Genomic DNA, 19,721 nt, shown 5'->3' with positions numbered 1-19,721 from the left:
TCCATTTGCTTGGGAGAATATTTTCATAAATACTAGTCGATAGCAGACTGAATTCTAATTTAGCTATCATTTAACAATAAATATATATGGTATAAAGGATTGTAAAAGAAAATATCAGTGAAACAGGGCACATTTACAACAAAAATAATGTGAAAGGAAATACACATAATTCTACACATGCGACCATTAAGCTCTCGTATTATCTCGTAGTTTTTAGAGGGTATTATACGGTCATAGTATATGAATTTTTAATAGATACTTGACTGATGGAAACCTGGGAAAATTTCGCTACTCATATAAAAGCGAATTCACTTTTGCAACATGAGAGTGCAGGGCAGAGGGGTTGTTTCACCGTCCTGACTCCACTGATTGGTTGTGTTATGTTAGAACCATGGCTGTGAAACATCAGCACATTCAGTGCGTTGTGTATTGATCAATTCAATATTGAGGCAGCAGACAGCGTTTGAAATTGTGCTTTTATTTCTCAGTCAGTTTTCTCTTAGAGCTATATATGTGAATATACTATAACCCGATGTCTACTGTCAACATCTGCCCATGTCGTTCTTCTATGCAGTGCTATTATAACTAACTTAAACAACATATCAGCTAAAAAACAAAAACATACAATACATAGTCTTCAGTCTTCAGTCTCCATTTATAACAATATGTCATGTCTGTCCTTGTAATTTATGATGTTTATTGCATGTATGTTTCTCTCTCTCTTTTCAAATAAAGTTTTGACTGGGGGTCCTGCAGCAGATCTGTCACTGAACTTATCCAGGTTAAGGTTTGTGGAAGTCAAGTCAAATAGCCTACATCAAGTGTTTAGGATAACAGACTGAATAGTTCAGTTATTTGTGGTATATTTGGTGGATTTCTCCCTATATCATTTCAAATTGCTCCATGTATAGGCGTGAAATTGACAAACTAATTTAGACTTTACCGTAAGTATTTGGCTTCACTCTCAGTTTGCAGAAAGAACACAAAGTGTTTTCAGGTTGGACGGAGGACGGGTTGCTGCGCTCTCCTCCAGCTCCATCACTGCCATTCCCCCTTTCAGTCACTAGGGAGAGACTCCGAACTAGGAAACCTGCTGTTATCGCACTCAAAGGGTCCCACAGCAGGCTCATAGGATCAGAGTCTCCACCGCACCGCCATCCGCACACCGGCCTGCGGGACGCGTCGCACTCTCCGTCCGGGATGGAGAAAGACGCCTTTGAACCGGACTCATCCCGCCAGCGGAACGGGGTCGTGAGCGTGCTGTACGGGGAGTTCACCGACACGCTCAACGACAGGATCCGGTACTCGGTGAGCCTGACGGAGAGCGCCTTGACCATCCAGAGGATCTCCTCTTCACCCGGCCGGACTAAGGTGGTTTTTAACCTGACCGACTGTGTCGGCTGTCGGGCGTACAGAGGGCCGGACAGCGCGGACGTCGGCGCCTACTTTACCGCCTATTTCTACCCGTTCAAGAGGCGCTGGATGAGCGCCGGAGTGGCCCGGCAGAGAGTGGAGCAGTGTTTTCGGGTCGCCTTGGTCCAGGACCCACTCGCCAACCTCCAGGAAGCTGAGAGGTGGGCTGGTGCCATCAGAGATGCCTCTGTGCTGCAGGCGCCCCGGAGAGACGGTGAGAATTATAGGAAACATCTGTTTGAACTTTGAAAGACAAACATGCAACTTCATATAACAAACAACTACAGCCATGTGTATGACAAAAGGTGAAATCTGTGAAATATCATTTTGATGTGAAGTTGATAAGACAGCCTACCATAAAGTGTAGCTACAATCAACTGAGAGCATGTAGCACCTGGTATTCTCAGGCATAACATGGATTTCACTTTTCTTTGTAGCCTCCATGACAAAACCCTTGTGAAGTGAGTTGACTGAGAGTAGGGTAAGCTAACCTGTAAGAAGGCTGACGTGACTGTCAAAAGCCCCACATGATACCCCAGCTACAACACGGCTTCCTGCAGCCACAAACAGGTTTGGCAGAGAGGGTGCACACACATTCCTCTCAGTAACCTGCTCTACCTGCCGTGAAAGGTGATCCAGCTTCTTCCAGCAGCAATTACAACCACCTCATTCATACAGCCCGCATGAGAGAGTGATGATTCTGAATCTGGAGCGTGCTGTAAACACACACACACACATAAACTCACAAAACTGATCACGTAAGTAGTTCGATCTTCCACTGATCTTGTGTCGGCTGAGAGTATAGCTGGTGCTCAGGCTTTGTTATTCCTGCTCAGTGAATTCCCTCTGAGACTTGTTGTTGATGGGTGGAAAATCACATCAGAACAAAGCCTGTTTTTCATGCTGCTTTACAGCAGCTACGTTTAATTAGGTCTCATCATGTCTCGCTCCATTTAAAATGCAGACTGTCCTCAGGTTCCTTTGTCTTTCACTCTCATTAGCTCCGTCCCAGTATACAGTGAAACAGTAATTAATAGAATGCCACATGAAAAGTGTTTATGCAGCTAATTACCCCCACACTCATCTGGGAGGAAGTGGTGAGACTTGTTGATGAACAGACAAAGCTGTTTGGGTCCCAAATGGATGATTTTGGTTGGTGCAAATTCTGAATCAGCTGTGTCAGGTCTGGTAATATCCTTTCCCTCCTATAGAAATATTTAACGGTTTAAAATATAAAGCAGGCATGCACGCCTGGGCAGCCAGAGCAGCTCAAAGAGGAAGCGGATATTTGACTTGACAGTGACGAATTAGGAATGTTGGTTGCCGTGCTGGATGGAGGCAGGTGTTGGTGTAGCAGGATAAGGAATGAGATTGCCCTCCTGGTAGCAGCCTGCAGGTGTATACTACAAACACAGAGGGATGGAGAGGGGCACCGTGTGATGAGGATCATCCAACCAGCCTCCCTCTGGTCTGCAGCCAGCAGGAGTTTGAGTTTCAGCCCTGAATGCCAGTCAGGCAGGCAGTAACCTGAGAGGTAACTGGGCAGCTGCCCCACACCCATCACTGTCCTCTCATCAAAGAGTTCCAGCATGGGAGGTTTTCAAATCACTAATGAACCAGCAGCCATCTAACAGCCTCACATGGTCTCACATCTCAGCCTTTTTTTTCCCCACTTCTTTTGAACACAGCATCTCAGCGATGATATGATCATATCATTAATTTATAAGCTTGTTTTAACATTCCAGATCCAGGCCAGCCAATAATATTTAACAAAATATATTATGTGATTTAAATGAGTAATGTTGTGTTAATAGATGCAGCAGAATACCGCTTTGTTGCAGAGGGTGTATGAAAGTCATAGCGATTCTCTAATCCCTTATAGTGTATTTACCCCCAAAGTTAATTGCATGTCATCTCATCTGGCATTGCAGATGGAAAGGTTGGATTAAAAGTGCAACTGCGGAGCAAGATTGGTATTTAGTCAGCTGGCTACCACCTCTGGCACACTTTGAACAAAGTGTCAATTGATAAGCACTAAATATGTGACGGTATAATTTACAGTGAAGCTGCAACTCTACAAAATTTACTCTACAATATGCTTTAGAGGGTTTTCATTCTCAGTGAAGTTTCACAGGAATGAATGAGCTGTAAATAATGAAATGCATACAACATGATACAGTCCTGCATGCGCTAATGGTTTGCTACAGCATTGTGATTACTTAGAAGAGCCACAGTGAGGTTGCATGCAAAGGAATGACATGATGGTTACTCACTTTGACTTCCTCTACCAGTGGCTGCCTTTATTGTTAATGGCTGTATCCTTTCCATTTTTCAAACAGCTTGTAGGAGAAGGATTTCAGATTTAACATTTATACACGGTAGATTTTTACATTCTTCTTATTCAATTTGTGCTGCAGTGTTGTGGATTATGTTGATTTTTTTTCCATAACCGTGTCTGATTCGTGTGTAATGTACTACAAGTTATTCAAGAGCAAACCTAAGGATGAGCCCTGCACTGTGTGTGTGTGTGTGTGTGTGTGTGTGTGACTGGGTAACAAGTTGGTGTATGCAGAATAAAAGGAAGGGAAGAAAAGACCTGCAGCGTGTTCAGCTCCTACAAAAGCTACTGTTTCCCAGCTGTCTCGGGGTCAGGTGTGTGTCTGTCAGTGTGTGATCTCTGAGGCTCTGCTGAAGCTGTCACAGCCTCCTCTGTGAAGGAGAGCTAAAATTCGTCACCAGACGACCTCTCACCCCGTCCAGCATCTCGGTCCCTCGGGAGGCTTTGTCCTCTGTTCAGTGACACACGGCTGTGATGGCCTGTCAGCACCCCCCCCCTCCCAGGCCTGGTGATGCTTCAGTGGGCTCAGTTCAGTTGTGTGTATACTCTTTGGACCTCCTCCCCTCCTCTCCAGCAAACACTGACCCAACCTTGGAATGCAGCTTGTTTGCAGACACGTCAGTCCAGTCTGGATATAGAGTTACTGAACAAGACAGCTTTCAGTGGAAAAACCCACATATTTGTTTCCTTCCTCCAAGAGTTTTGTTTGTTTGAGTTTGAATGGTATCATGGTTTAACAAATCCCAACTGTGCTGCTGTGCCCTATGAGATACTGAGGGTGTGTTGCATCTTTATTTAGCATTTCGCAACTATCAGGATATACTTGATGATGAACACTGTTGTCTGTCAACTCGGTGCTTGTTAGCACCGACACACCATCACACCAAGCCTGCCGCCCTGTCGCCTGGCTGCCTGTGTGTGTGTGTTTGCCCACTTGTAACTGTGAAATACACACACTGCAGCTGAAAGTTTGCTTGCTGGTGTGACGGGCAGGAACTGCCTGCAGGTATCTGACTTCATATCACAGACACATTTCACACACACACCCTCATTCCCCCTGAATTTATCTTCCTGTCTCCCTTTCTCCCACACAGACACACACACACACAGAAACACATAACCCAGGGAAATGAGAAAAATTTATTTTCAGAGATTGAACTTTTGGGCATTGCAAAATGATTACAAATGAATGTGGTATTGGGCAGTCTTAATCTTAGGAGTTTTGATTGTAAAGTTTAAAAGATTTTAAACAGCAGCGGTTACATGTTTTTGGCTTGCGACCCCTCAAAACATTGCAATATGTAAACCACCAAAACCACCCAATAAAAAAAGAAGCAAAAATACACATCATTTTGTCTGGCAGTGTTATGCCCCACACTTAGGTGGCCTTAAGGGGAAAACAGCACTCTCAGCACTGACCCAGAACAACCACAGAAAAGACATCTTTAAAATGACCAAATCCATGGGATTTATGAACATTAAGGCAAAGACAACAAATAGGATTTTGATTTAACACTACCAAGGGCAATAAGTTCAAACACAACACCAGTAACAAATTCCAGACTCCAGGAGTCTCCTTTTCAGATGCTGGCAAAGGTGCTTTTTTAAACCCTTCCCTCCCAGGCCAGGTGTACCTCATTGTGCAATTAGGATGCAGAACACCAAACCCACAGTTTGGGAACCACTGATTGAAGCTAAGGCCCTTATGTCAAATTTGACAGTGTATATTCAAGAAAAAATGTTTGCTCTTTGACTTAATTTAAAGTGTCATGACAGTAAATCAAAGAAGCCAAACATGCCCCATTCAAAATGAATGATCCTTAATAATCTCTTGATAGATTTTGACTCCCTATTTATACTTTGTGAGAATAATGTTCCAAATGAAATTTTGTATGTCATTTTTACTTTACATATTTACATGTGCAGAGCAAGTGGGAATCTAACTGATATCCTACTTTCTAACATATTCAAATCAACTCAACCGTTGCATGACAAGTGATTTGAGTGCAACCCCTCAGAGTAGAGCAGCTGTGGCATGACATCCATACATCCATTTTCTATAGCACTTATCTGTCAGGGTCGCAGGGGGCTGGAGCCCGTCCCAGCTAACTACGGGCGAGAGGCGGGGTACACTCTGGACTGGTCGCCAGTCAATCACAGGGCTAACACACAAAGACAAACAACCACACACACACTCACACCTAGGGGCAATGTAGAGAAGCCAATTAACCTAATGTGCATGTTCCGGAGTACCCGGAGAAAACCCATGGGAGAACAAGGGAGCACAGGGAGAACATGCAAACTCCACACAGAAGGGCCCAGACCGGGATTCGAACCTGGGACCCTCCTGCTGTGAGGCGACAGTGCTAACCACTGCACCACCATGCCAGCTGTGGTGTGACAATCGGGCTAAAATGCCATTTCTCATTCATTATTATGTTTGAATCACTGAAAAAAATAGTGATGAGTGCAGTGATTCAGAGGTTTGGATCTATGCACTCTGCTGAAGGTTGCTCCATCAAAAAACATTTCTCTACCATATCAGTGCTTTATGCAGCATGAATTCCAGTGTCAAGGGGAAGCTGCTGATCATTTGTTTAGGTTTGACCTTTCCAAGGCTATCAGTGGATTTATTAACTATTCAGCTCAGCACACTTGAGTTCGAAACCTGAACCCAAAGCTCTTTCACTGTCAGTTTCCACTATATTCTGGAAGTGTAGAGAGGAGCTTTTGTGTCTGAAAGCGACATTGTGCTTTGATACAAGTGCAGAAACAATGGTAACCCTGTGTGGCTGAATGGAGGCCGGATTTGGCATGTGCCTGTGTGTTTTCGCACTCCCTCTTCACTCTTCCTGGTTTGCACCTCTTTCTCTGAGATATTTTGGTAACTCCGCCGTGTCCTATCATCATGGGCCAGATGAGGTAAAGGGTGGCAGCGACAGCAGAAGTGCATCACAGGTCCAAGAACTGGAAATTGAGGCTCCAAACTGTCAAGAGGAAAAACACTCGGGTGATATTAGTGAGTTAGAATAAATCATCTGGCATTACCGTATCTCACTTGATTCATTTATGTGATGAATAAAATGTAATCTGGTAATTTCACCTGCAGCCAGATAATTATGGTGATAATTTTCTGTCCCCAGCCAACCCCAAAGATTTGGACCTTGGAACATCCTGTCTGGGTCATTTGATATGGTCTCTAGTGGTTTACGTCTGCTTTAAAAGTCAAGGGCGTCTGCTGAAGAATTCACCTCTAGAGGAAGCTTCTGTCTGCAGTCACTCCAACCTGTTAGGCTGCAGCCCATATTACAATGAAACTGACCCACCTACATAGATATGGATTCAAAATGAATGAGAACTTTATGAGGTGGAACAAATAACTCGTTAGTCGTTAAGGCAGAAGTCACGTCAAAGCTATAGATGCAATGAGATCATTTGATCTTCATTCGCTTAAATTACACTGGCAGGAATTATCCAACCACTACTCCACCATTTGAGCTACAGACATATCACATCATCTGTACATATTAACGCCACATTTTTCAATCACTGCGACTTTCTCCCCTTTTACCCTTAAGAAAAAGTCTGCGATTTAACAAGACAGTGATACAGATCTTCTTCTTACACCCTGCAAGACTCAAATTATTTCCCAAAATGTCAAACTCTTAACAGACACATAGAAACACATCTTTGATTTCTTCCATCTGTTAGTTAGCTGTCACCTAACTTTCTTGCTTTCTTTAGTTTTAGATCCAACTATTTAAATTTTAATCTTTGTGAACGCAGTTGAACAAGTAGAGCAAAAGTGCCCGATCTGCAAAAGTGCCCTTGAGCAAGATGCTGAATGCCCGTGCAGTGAAAGTGCAGTCATCCCATTACTCTGTGTCCCCTTGAGAGACATAAACAACATTGGATTGTTGTTAGAACTGATATTAATAATCAGTATGCTAACTCTCTCTGCTTGAAGGAAGTCACATTAACATTTAGCATTGTAGCTCTGGATGCTGTCACAGCCTATGACCTTCACTGTTCCATGCTCTTTCTTTGCCCTCAGGAACAAGCATGTCCTTATACATTCTTTGAAATATTTGATCACGCATGTCAAGACTTCCTCTTGTTTTGCTTCATCTCTGTGCTTGCCTGCGCTCACGTCTACCTCTCTCTGTCTGTCTCAGGCGTGATGTATATGGAGGTGCGTCGGCCTTGCAGAGTAATGATATTGGTGAACCCTCACAGTGGTCGTGGCCAGGCTCTCCAGCTCTTCACCGGCCACATACAGGGCATGCTGACTGAGGCCGCTGTTCCCTACACACTCGTCATTACAGGTCAGTTGCAATCACACACATGCAACCATTTATTGTCCCTGTGTTTAGCTGGTGCTCTTCTTAAGGTCACCAAGAGGGACTTAAACCTTCACAGAGTAAACAAACTCTGTTTTTATTTCTGCAACAATTGTATTCTCAGCAGTCATAATGCATTTGCAAACCTAATTGCAAATTCACCACATGCACACACATCGGCATGCCCTCAAACACTTGTACACTGACACTCATTAAATACTTGTTTCAGTCTCCCCAGCTGCTCCACATTCTGTGTGAGGTGCTGGTGGCTTTTTGTGACCTTAAATGGTGTCATGTGTCAGTTACTGTCATCAGAGGCTCTGAACTCCACATGACCCCTATGTGAATACCAACAAGCTGCTGGGAAAACAGTAAGAGGCTTTAATGCTGAGAGGAAAAACATGCACAGAGCATGATTTAGCCTTTTAGCTTTAACCTTCACTCACCCTCCACTCCAACTGCCACCCCTGTTTGGCAGGACCAGCCATTTGACAGGTAAGCAGCCTAAAGTGAGACAAGAGTATGACAGCAAAGACAACGAAAAAGGAAGGAGAAACCGTGTGAGAAAGAGCGCTGATGTGTATGACTCCTGGGGCTTAAAGGAAAGGTCAGCAGCTGGATGGTCATGAAAAAAGACCAAGTACGGTATTTACTGACGCTGACCCAGGCCAAAGAGGAACGGAGCAGAACGGGAAGGGGGGTGGTGGGTTAACTGGCACAACCCATTTGCCCTGCACACTGCTCCCTGATGAATGTATCACACAGCCTTTGCCCGAGGAAGGACAAGTTCCAATGAAGGCTCCTCTTGTGTCAGCATGTACCTTTTACATACTGTATGAAGCATCCAGTGTACCAAGCTTTATCTTTACCCTAGTTAACCTCAGAGGAAGGTAGTGTGACATGAGGAGGAAAAAGCTGCAGCTAAAGTGAAACAACTGGAATTAACACCAGACTTCAAGCATGCATTTGTGTATTGCTTTAACAGAGAGTAATTATCAGACACAATCTGTACAGCTCAAGGAGCAATCGACAGCTGGATTCTATGAAAAGTGTGAGCCGCCCCCATCTTCAGGTTTACGTTGTGTGTTTGGCAGTGGCCTCCTGAATAAAGAAGTGGCTGGGAAGCAAAGCATCAGCTGTAGCCCCGACAGGTTTGAAGTGCTGAGTCAGCTGTGCAGTACAGTTACTTCCTCTGCCTCTGTCTGTCAACACGGCACTGCATCCCTGCCTCCAGCCTCTCCAGCACATAGCAAACAAACGGCAGTAATGTAGGGCGTGCTGTCAGGAGAGGAAGAGAGAGGCCCAGGAGGGTGTGAGGGCACAGGTAGAGTCAAGTGAGAGGAAAAGAGAGGATTTTTATTTTGGTTCTGTCCTCAATCAATACTTGAAGCTGGAAAAATATTTCCTTCATGATGGCAGCGCATCAATACTTTCTAACTTCTTTGCTGTCTCTCTCTCTCTCTCTGTCTAAAGCTGTTACTTACACTCTCTCTCTCTCTCTCTCTCTCTCTCACACACACACACCACTACACTGGGGAGTTTTTGCTGGTAGGACTGTAGACTTTAATGCCGGTAAGATGGGCCCAGAGAGACCCCCTGCAGAGGGACCCACTCAAGGATGCTACCAATAAAACTAGGCTGAACAAACAGCTCAGTGCATTAACCAACACTTACATGCATACACACACACACACATACACACACACACACACACACAAACACAGTCCATCTCTTTAGGGGGACATTACATAGACTTACATTCATTTCCTGGAGTCTTAACCACCAACCGACCATAACAATAAACATTACTTGTCTAATCCTAACTTACCTTAACCTAACCCTAACCTCAACCTAACCTTAAAGCAAGTCTTCACTCTAATATCTAATGATTTACGTTGTGGGGTACTTGCATTTCGACCCCATAAGTAAGGCGGGTCCTCACAATGTGACTGTGTAGACAGATTTTTGTCCCCACAACTAGAATACGCATCCACATGCATGCACATGCACACTGAACACTCACATGCATCCACTGAATGCACAGACAAACATGCAGATATTTGTCAGTCACAGATGTTTGCTGGGCAGCTAAGCTGCCTTGGAGCTGTTGAGTAGCCACTGGATTGGCTAATGTGATGGGAGAAATTGAATCTCTTTTCTGCCTAATCTCCCTGATCCTACCCCAGAGGCTGGCAATGAAGGCAGCGTGTCTCTTTCTCTGCCCTTGTCCCTGTTTTATTTTGCCAGTTAGTTAAAGTTTTGTTGTTTTATCTCTCTCTTTTTTTTTTTTTTTTTTTTTTTTACACTTGTTTGTCTTTCAGAGCACCAGAACCACGCACGGGAGCTGGTGAAGAAGGCTGACTTGTCACAGTGGGATGCCCTGGTTATTATGTCTGGAGATGGTCTACTGTTTGAGGTGCTTTGACTTAACACATTCTATTGTGGTTTCATAGCAATATGATAGTCAATATGGGCGGCAATGTCGCCTCGCAGCAAGAAGGTTCCAGGTTCGAATCCCGGTCTGGGCCCTTCCATGTGGATTTTGCATGTTCTCGCTGTGCCTGTGTGGGTTACTCCGGGTACTCCGGCTTCATCCCACAATCCCAAAAACATGTACATTAGGTTAATTGGCTACTCTATATTGCCCCTAAATGTCAGTGTGTGTGTGGTTGTCTGTCTTTGTGTGTGAACCCAGTCCCTCGCCCGTAGTCAGCTGGGATAGGCTCCAGCCCCTTACAGATAAGTGGTATAGAAAATGGATGGTTCAGTAGAAGTTGCCCACAGGACAGTGACTTTATTTTAAAGGCTGTCTGTCATGGCTGCCACCACCTTTTCAAGCAATTATAAACCCCTTCTCCAAGCTGTGATGGGTTTTTTTTTTCCATTTTGTCTAGATGATGCATCTCCCCCTTAAAAACAAAAAGCTGCCTTGCACTTCCTCATAAAAACTAATGACAATGCTTTGCATCTGGCAGGACTATAGCACTTCATTTAACCATAGCAAATAAACTTACTAGTCATTTAATAATTGTTTATTATTATTAAAGTATGACAATAACATGATGACATTGAAGATAAAATGATGTTATGAGCTTTTTATTTGCTTTTATTTGGGCACTTTAAATCTTCCATAAATTAACCAAGCGCAGACTGAAATGATTTAAAATGTCTCACCCTGTTTCTATTGTTAGTACTTTGTAAAAAATTAATTTGTTCTCAGACATGACAAAAGACTCCAGTTCATGTGTGCCAAGCACCTAAAATATCTTCAGTCATTGATTAATAGTCTGGTCTTTTATGATGCTTTTTAAATGACCAGAATTAGTTTTATTGGTCAGTTATGTACACATACAAGGAATTTCAAGTATATCAACATACAAGAACCTTGAGTCGAACATATAATTCAGTGTACATATTAGATATTTTAAAAATGCCTAGATCATTGTGTGGATGTTTTTTCTGATATATATATATAGTATATATAAAGCAGCTGCTTCTAACACACACAAAAAAAAACACATTTTATCCAAACTTTTGGTCATACACAAACATTGCTTTTTATTTGGCACCCCGATCAGATTCTTTTATTGTATTTATTCTTGTTCACTCAGGTGATAAATGGTCTGATGGAGCGAGAGGACTGGCAAGAGGCCATCCAAACCCCTCTGGGTATTCTCCCAGGTGGCTCAGGCAATGCCCTGGCTGCCTCTGTCCACCACTACTCACAGTGAGTCAGCCCATTAATGAGTCATTTAAATGCATGGACCAATGGTACAAAGGAAGAACCTTCCTCAAGCCTAAAAAAAGAACGATTTATCTCCTCTCTGTGTAATTATGCCAAAAGCTGACTGGGCACATCATCCCTCAGGAGGGAGGAGAGACAGAGGAGACTGGAACTGCTTCATTTTGCAGCAGAGGTCATTTCAGGCTGCAGATAACTCTCAAAGGAGTGATGTAATGGGTTTAGTAACTTGCGCATTTTGAGTGATTATAGTCCAGAGTGCAGCTGTGGAACCAGTTGACCCAGCGCATGCCCACGGTATCATCCCCATCTGCTGGTTTGCTTTGGGCACAACATCATATTAAAACAATATAAGTGCTCTCCCACCTACAAGCTGCAGTTGTGGACAGGGCTGTAGCCAGGATTTTAGGAATACTGTGGTCTTGAGTCCTAGAGCCCTCCTGAAAGTTTGCAAACCCTCTAAAGTTTTCTGTGTCTCTGCATAAATATCATCAGGGACCCAGTTAAGCAAGTAACACAAAATTTTCATTTTTATTGAGCAACGCTATCCAAAATTAATTTAATTGTCTTTGTTGGGAAAAGTATGTTGTCCTTTTCATTTGGTACTTCGTTTGACCACCTTGAGTGGTGATAACTTCAACCAAATGTTTTTCGGGTCTCTTAATCAGTCAGTAGATTATGAAGTCAAGGAAGGATCCTCAAATTTCAAAGTAGCTTTGCTGGTCTTTTTAAAAAGAGTGAAGAGGCAGCACCACAGATGACTCAATATGTATTAAAGACAGGACACATTGACCCACACTAGTTTGGATCTGCTTTAACCATTCATTGTGTATTTACGGGCATTGTCTTTCTCCATGATCGCCTTTCATTTTTGCTTGTTTAGTACTTTAGTCATCCCCTTGATTGAAATGAATTTCCATGCTTTTCCCATCAGAGATTTGTGGGTTTTAATGTGACTTGATAAATGAATGACTGTAGAGATTTTGTATCATTAGTTTAATTGGTTTTTATCTAGTTTTAGGACGTACATTACATGTGTTGTGTTGTGCTATGATCGCCTCTGACTCCTAATGTGTATAATCATCTCTCAGGTCACCTCCAGCGTGGAACGAGGAGCTGCTACTGAGCTGTGGTTTCATGCTGTGCAAAGGTCTGGTTGGTCCACTGGACCTGGTGTCCATCCACCTGGCCTCTCGGCAGCGCCTCTTCTCTTTCCTCTCCCTGGCCTGGGGCTTTGTGGCTGATGTCGACATTGAGAGTGAGAAGTACCGTCATGTTGGAGCAATCCGATTCCTGATGGGCACTCTGGTGCGTCTGGCCTCCCTCAGAGTCTATCAGGGCAGGTTATCATATCTGCCTGTGAAGGAGGTGCCAAGACTTCCAAAAGGAAGCATCATGGCTAACAACCCTCCCTCCACTCCTCAACACCCTTCACTCTGCTCCTCGCTTCCCTGTCAGCTCATCCCCAACACCTCTCCAAATCAGAACTCTCGCCACAATCACAACACCACAAAGTCCAACTACAACACCATCACCAACTCCTCTAACAATGCCATCACCACAAAGCGACCTGAGAGCCAGATTGATGGCAAGACCAGAGCACTGGTGGACTCTCTGCTTCCAGGCTTAGACCAGCCAGTCCCAGAGAGCTGGACAGTGGTCAAGGAAGAGGACTTTGTCCTTGTGTTAGCTATTTACCAGTCCCACCTGGCTGAGGACCTGTGGACAGTCCCTGGTGCAGTGGCAGATGATGGCATGATTCATCTGTTCTATGTGACAGCAGGTATCTCCCGTCCTGCACTTCTGCGCCTCTTCCTTGCCATGGAGAAGGGCGCCCACTTGGCATGCGGCTGCCCCCACCTGGTGTATGAGAAGGTGAAGGCCCTGCGGCTGGAGCCCATCTCTCCACAAGGCATGATCACTGTGGATGGGGAGATGGTGGAGTATGGGCCTGTTCAGGCTCAAATCCACCCAGGACTGGCCAGACTCATATGTGGATGAACTTGGATTATCTTATTTTTTTCTGGCTGTAGAGCTTTCTAGTTTGGCTATTTATAATTTCTTTATGTATGCTGTGTTTTCAGAAGTGCCAAAGACGTTTTATCAGACTCTGGAAATTCCTCTATTTTTCTACAGAAACAACTTATCTTATTTTTATGGACCCCCCCCCCCCCAATACCCTCTCTCTTCTCTCAATGTTTGATTCAGGGTCAAAGCCATGGATGGTTTGTTCTTGCTGCTGGCTGGTCCCAGCTTAGAGAGATGGGGGGGATTGTGTGTGTGTGTGTGTGTGTGCACACGCACGCAAGATAAATCTTTATGTATGTGTGTGTGTATGTGTGAGATTGTACACGAGGAGCTTTGGCACACAGCAGCTGCATTGTAGTGGCTGAGGAGTGCATTGTGCACTCTGCTGTCTGACCTCATAAGCATGACACATGTGAAGAGAAGCACATTTTTTTGGTCCTGGGAGGCTTGTGGACAAACCACGCCCCTTGTCCTACTGTACTACACTGGGCCAGCAATCTCCCTCCTGGACAAGTGCTCTGACGGCATCACCTCCCCCTCAGCTTGGCAAAGAGGAGTTTTCTTACTGAGAAGATATAAATCCTCCAGGGATTTGATGTTGAAAATCTTTAATCTTTGTATAGCTTACATATAAAAACTTGAACATTACCAGATGTGACCATTAGCGGTCAGTGATTTTAACCTCCTGTTCTCCTTTGTGTGTGTGTGTGTGTGAATACTTCCTCCAGCTGATGCATGAAGTGATGGTGGAGCATAGAGAATCCTGGCCGAGCTGAGTTTATACCTCCACCGCTGGTCGATCCATTTCCTGTCCTGTCCGTTGTCTTACCCTGCTTTCTCTGCAGCCGTCATCAGACTTTAGACCGCCTCCACTCACACATAAACACACACTCTCACTTGCTTTTCCCCCATCCCCCCTCCTCCTATGCACATACACTCATACACACATGTTCCCTTGCATCTCTGCAGCACTTAGTGAGGGGGAGGGGCATGGTCTGCTACTGTGCATATGATCCTCTCTCCTCTTGCCATCTTTCAGATTGAACTCTCTCTCCCTCCTTTGGTTAATGAGCCATCAGCACCTAATGTGTCCTTATTGTTAAGCTTTACGTCTTCTAAAGCATGCAAAGAAAAGTTGGAGCGGGCTTTTGCAATCAACATTCAAACGCTTTTAAGTGAGATTCAGCACTTCTTAGACTGGCTGCAGCTCACTAAAGTGGAGAGAACAGGGTTTTACACTGGATCAGTCAGTGTTACATATTGAGAGGCATGTGAGTCGCATGGAGTCAAGCGATACGCTCCGGCTGTGTGGCCTTTTTTTGCTGGTTTGCTGATGCTGCGGTGATGAGCATTAGTGCACCGGAGCAGGGGAGAGTGCAAATGTTAGCATTATAATCAGTGCCCTCCACACTCTCTCACACGCACTCTTTCTCATTTATACCTGTTTATTTCAGGTCACGATGACCGCACTAGAGCTGTTACACACACAGGTAAGCTGCAAGTGAATATCATCACTTCGAGAGTGAGCTGTCTTTCCTGACCTTAAAAATAAATCAAATTCTTCAATTTTATCATCTATATATAAAGCAGAATGTCAACAGGGTAAAGGAGATCACACTGTATGAATGCTGATGCATTTGATAAAAACAAAATCACAGTATATGCTGAAAGTGAAAACTAGAATGTTGACTGGCTAATTGGTAACAAAGAAAGGCTAATTATAAGCTTTTCAGGGTTTTGATGAATACATCGCTGTCATCTTGAGTACCACTGAAAGAAGCGTAAATATGAAAATATCTTGACACATTGCAAACATAAGTAAGGTCACTTTAGGGGATGTTTGAAAATTATTGGTGTGTGGGGGAGTGCAGAACCTTATGAGTCATTTTATACAAAAAAAAACAAGGCTCTGGACAGTGTTATTAAAATTTGGATGCTCCCCTTGGCTAAGAGCAAAGATAACTGCTCCTGATGTGGAAGGTGGGAGCTGCAGTGGACTAGTTAAAAAAAGATGCCATGTCAAAAGTTACTCGCTAATAGTAATACATAAAGATCCACGTCAATCTGCTTTTCAAAACTGACATATTATCCCTATTAGCTATTGATTGTGTTGTAGAAAATACAGAGCAGATGCAAAGACAAGCTCTTCTCCCTGCACATATGGTAAAATACACCATTATCACTGGTGGCGTGCCATGTTACTGTTTTTATTTATAAATACTATTATTATTCTTATTGTAAAGCTCACAAAAGAAAAATAGAATGACATATAAGACAGGCATGAGAAATTAAGTGGGATTCATTTTTTAGTTAAAGAAAAACTACATACACTCCCCTTTTCTGCCCGCTGCAAATAATTTTTGTACAGTCCCTATAATATACTTGAAGCTGACCGCTTCCATCTTCACAGCAGTGCCGAATTTTTTTTTGTTGTTTTTGCCTATAACTTGATTTTACATATTTACACATTACATATACTGTATGATAGTCAGAGCTACACATTGTGTACAACATACTGTATCTTCTACAATTACTGTATCCTCAGTGAAGCTATCCAGGTGCTTTGAATGCATTATCATGTTCATCAGGCTGCAGTCATGAAATTGCAGCTGTCCACATGCAATGTTCATTACTAAATGTATAAAGTACATCTCATAGGGGTAGACATAAGCTATGCAAATACCTTGTCAAGGCTGCAGATATTTGGAGTGAGGGGTCCCTCTGCTGGACCCTCTCATATACAGTATTTCTCATTGAATGAAATGTAGGAAAAATTAAATCATTTATCTTTGTATCATGCAATGCAGTATCTCTAGGCTGCCACTTGCTTCTAGTATTTACAGTCATGAAAGGATTACGGTAGTCTTACAACATAAAACTCAGCTACAGGAGACAGTTTGTTCCTCATGCAAACCTTCATTAGGGCCTTAATAAAGGCCTATCTCATCTAATGAAAGTCAACATCCAGCTTATTGTAATTTATCATCAGAGAAATGTATTTGATACTGGCATAGAAGCACAGATGCAAATAATAATCAATGTCAAGATCTTGGTGTAGGGTGTTGTTGCACTACTGTTAACTTATGATACTATACTGTTAAGTGTTTATTCCAGTGACTTTCTCAATGTAACAACAGTTTTTTAAAGCACAAATGTTAATATTTGTCTATACACTTCTCAAAAGCTTGGAAAAAAAGACATGATTTGCAGATCGGTGATGAATGTTTTAGTCATTGTTTTGTTGTTTAATGTGGTAATTTAAGATGTCTTTTAGTGCGGAAGATCAGAGGTTCCACGTGGTATGGCTGAATGTGTTATCCCTGTTAGTCTGAAAAATAACCGTTTTGTAAACTGCGTGCCACGTATTTGCAGCTTTTCACTTTGAAGTAAGTGCAAATAGAAAAAAAAAAGTTTCTCCAGATAGTGCCTTAGCATTACCCAAGACAGCAGATAGGTGGTGCATGGAAATAAAAATTCTTTGCCATTTTACCACATTCTTTACCACACTACACACAATACAAACACAGAGTATACACTGATTCTCTATGTTAGGCATGAGTCCATATGATCTGTGAAGCTTTCTAGAAGAGGGGTTGACTGAGTTCTAAGTTTTAACTTCCATATAAGGTTGTTATTACAATCATTTAACTGGCTGTTGACAAACAGGTATCCATCATCTTATATTTTCTTGTAATTCTCTGTTTATAGACTTTTTAAAATACCAATAAACATTCATACAGACCAATCCCTGCTTTTCTGTGACTGGTTCATTTAATCAGTAAATGAGACGATTTGATCTGATTTATTGTTAATTGTTAAGGCCAAGAGATTCATAACTAAACAGACACATAAGAATCAGTGGAAAAGAAATTCAAGACCACCACTGAGTGTCAGACCTGAGCACCGTTTGTCTCAAAATGTTATGCTATATGTAACTGGAAGGTGAATGGAAATCACTCTGTGCTCTTCCCCATGAGGGATATGTGAGTGCAGATGAGGAGAATATATCTCATAAATGTTTCAAGATGGGTTTTTATTATTTTGGAAGAGACGCATACTTTGGTATCAGACTGTAACATCTGCATAATAAAACAGCAAAGGAACAGCATGTCTACAGTTTACAGAAACAAAAATTCAGATGGTACTACTATACCGAAAAAATCTTTTTAGGGGAAAATGCTTAATGACTGGGTGCATATGTATACTTAAAATGATATAAAGATATCATAACACACTCAATAGTACTGTGGATGATAACCACAGCTGAGACATTAAAATACAAACCTATAAGAGACACACAATTTTGACATTTCTTTTATTCCAATCGAACTAAATATTCATACAAACCACAGCTGCAACACAACATAAAATGTCAGTCATTTACATTAAAAATCAAAGCATTAGACAGCTGATAATGTCAGTGGGGCAGTAACAAAACACCTTAACTCCTGATTAGGTAAATAAGTAATTGAAGGCTATGGGAGCGCTGGTGGGCTGCACAGGTGTGATCATGTAGCTGCAGTTAAGCAGGGAGAGCATCCTGGATACAGAGGTCTCTAAATACAGCAGGTTGCATGTGTTCACAGCCTACGCCACCCCTTCCTCCACCAGAGGGAGACAGAGGTTGTGTCTGAAATCACTCCTGTAAGAACGAGCAACATACAATAATAGAATTAAACAAAATAGAATAAGGTAAAACAACACAAAATAAGATAAGTAAAATAAATATGGTTCTGGAGGTAGTACAAAAGTGAGGTAGTACAGAGTGGAAGTAGTGCAAGTAGGTGAGGTAAACAGTGCAAATGGTCAGCAGGTGGATCATGACATGAGCATAGATCAGTGTCTGTACTGAAGTAGCTAAAGTGCAGATATTTTAATCAGCTGGTGTTCAACAGACCAACAGCAGAGGGGAGGAAGCTGTTCCTGTGGCGTGAGGTTTTGGACCGTAACCTCCTGCCTGAAGGGAGTTTCTCAAAGAGTCCATGTCCAGGGTGAGAAGGGTCAGCTGTGATCCGACCTGCACGCCTCAGAGTCCTGGAGGTGTACAGGTCTCGGAGAGATGGAAGGCTGCAGCCGATCACCTTCTCAGCAGAGCGCACAGCACGCTGCAGTCTGTGCTTGTCCCTGACAGTGGCCCCAGCGTACCACACAGTGATGGAGGAGGTGACCTTGTAGAACTGAACCATCATCTTGACTGGCACCTTGAGTTTCCTCAACAGTTTCCATAGCATGTGCTCCTCTCATACTTCCTGACATTGCATTGTAGGCTTGTGGTGCTGTTAAATCTACATCCATCAAACTGAGCATAAAGTTGAATTAACACCTCCAGTTTCAAGAAGAATGGACCTTTCTAACCTAAGCAGGACTGTAGCTTAAGAGCACGTAAGAAGAATGAAGAAGAAGAATGCACAAGAAGAATGAAGAATCAGCTTTTATTGGCAGTATATATATTTTTACATACACACTCTTAAATATGTATAAACAACAGCAATACAGTACAGACCATGCACATTTCAAACACATTTAAGTTAGTTATGACCTTTATTAATGTCTGCTCACTCGTGACTGTGGCATCCTACACATTCTATCTCATTTAATAACAGTGGAACTGACTTAAAACAATAAAGTCCCATCCAGAGAAAAGCTGGATAATTAGAGCTGTCACAAGAGGTTACATATCACAATGCAAGCTATTGTCTTGACGCCCAGGCTTAAATGTCTTCTAAAGCACCTCTTGCCTGGGTCCAGATGTGCGAGTCCGCCCACTCCATTGAGCTGACTGATTCTGATTTGTCTGGCATTGGTGACATGAAGCAGTGGTTTCTCATTCTGAAAAAGGAATGAACAATTATCCAATAGA

The 19,721-nt window shown here is 42.9% G+C and overlaps 1 protein-coding gene across 1 annotated transcript; it reads left to right on the top strand.

Annotated features, from left to right (window-relative positions):
- Positions 1-925: 925 nt before the first annotated feature.
- Positions 926-17,814, top strand: LOC124073925 (sphingosine kinase 1). The gene is made up of 5 exons (XM_046416496.1): positions 926-1,627; positions 7,927-8,076; positions 10,413-10,507; positions 11,703-11,818; positions 12,925-17,814. Exons 1-5 carry the CDS (start codon positions 1,201-1,203, stop codon positions 13,832-13,834), a joined length of 1,698 nt encoding a protein of 565 aa, XP_046272452.1. The 5' UTR covers positions 926-1,200; the 3' UTR covers positions 13,835-17,814.
- Positions 17,815-19,721: the final 1,907 nt, after the last annotated feature.

This window comes from Scatophagus argus, chromosome 16 (assembly GCF_020382885.2).
Source record: "Scatophagus argus isolate fScaArg1 chromosome 16, fScaArg1.pri, whole genome shotgun sequence".
In the NCBI taxonomy this organism is placed as follows: Eukaryota; Metazoa; Chordata; class Actinopteri; family Scatophagidae; genus Scatophagus; species Scatophagus argus.
Note: the sequence above shows the minus strand (reverse complement) of the source record. Positions and strands in the feature narration are given on the sequence as shown.

What these genes read in the sequence shown, in the direction of transcription:
- LOC124073925 (XM_046416496.1), top strand. Translation starts at nt 1,201, where the DNA reads ATGGAGAAAGACGCCTTTGAACCGGACTCATCCCGCCAGCGGAACGGG. An exon ending in CTACACACTCGTCATTACAG is followed by an intron (nt 8,077 to 10,412) that starts GTCAGTTGCAAT and finishes TTTGTCTTTCAG; the next exon opens with AGCACCAGAACCACGCACGG. An exon ending in TCTGTCCACCACTACTCACA is followed by an intron (nt 11,819 to 12,924) that starts GTGAGTCAGCCC and finishes ATCATCTCTCAG; the next exon opens with GTCACCTCCAGCGTGGAACG.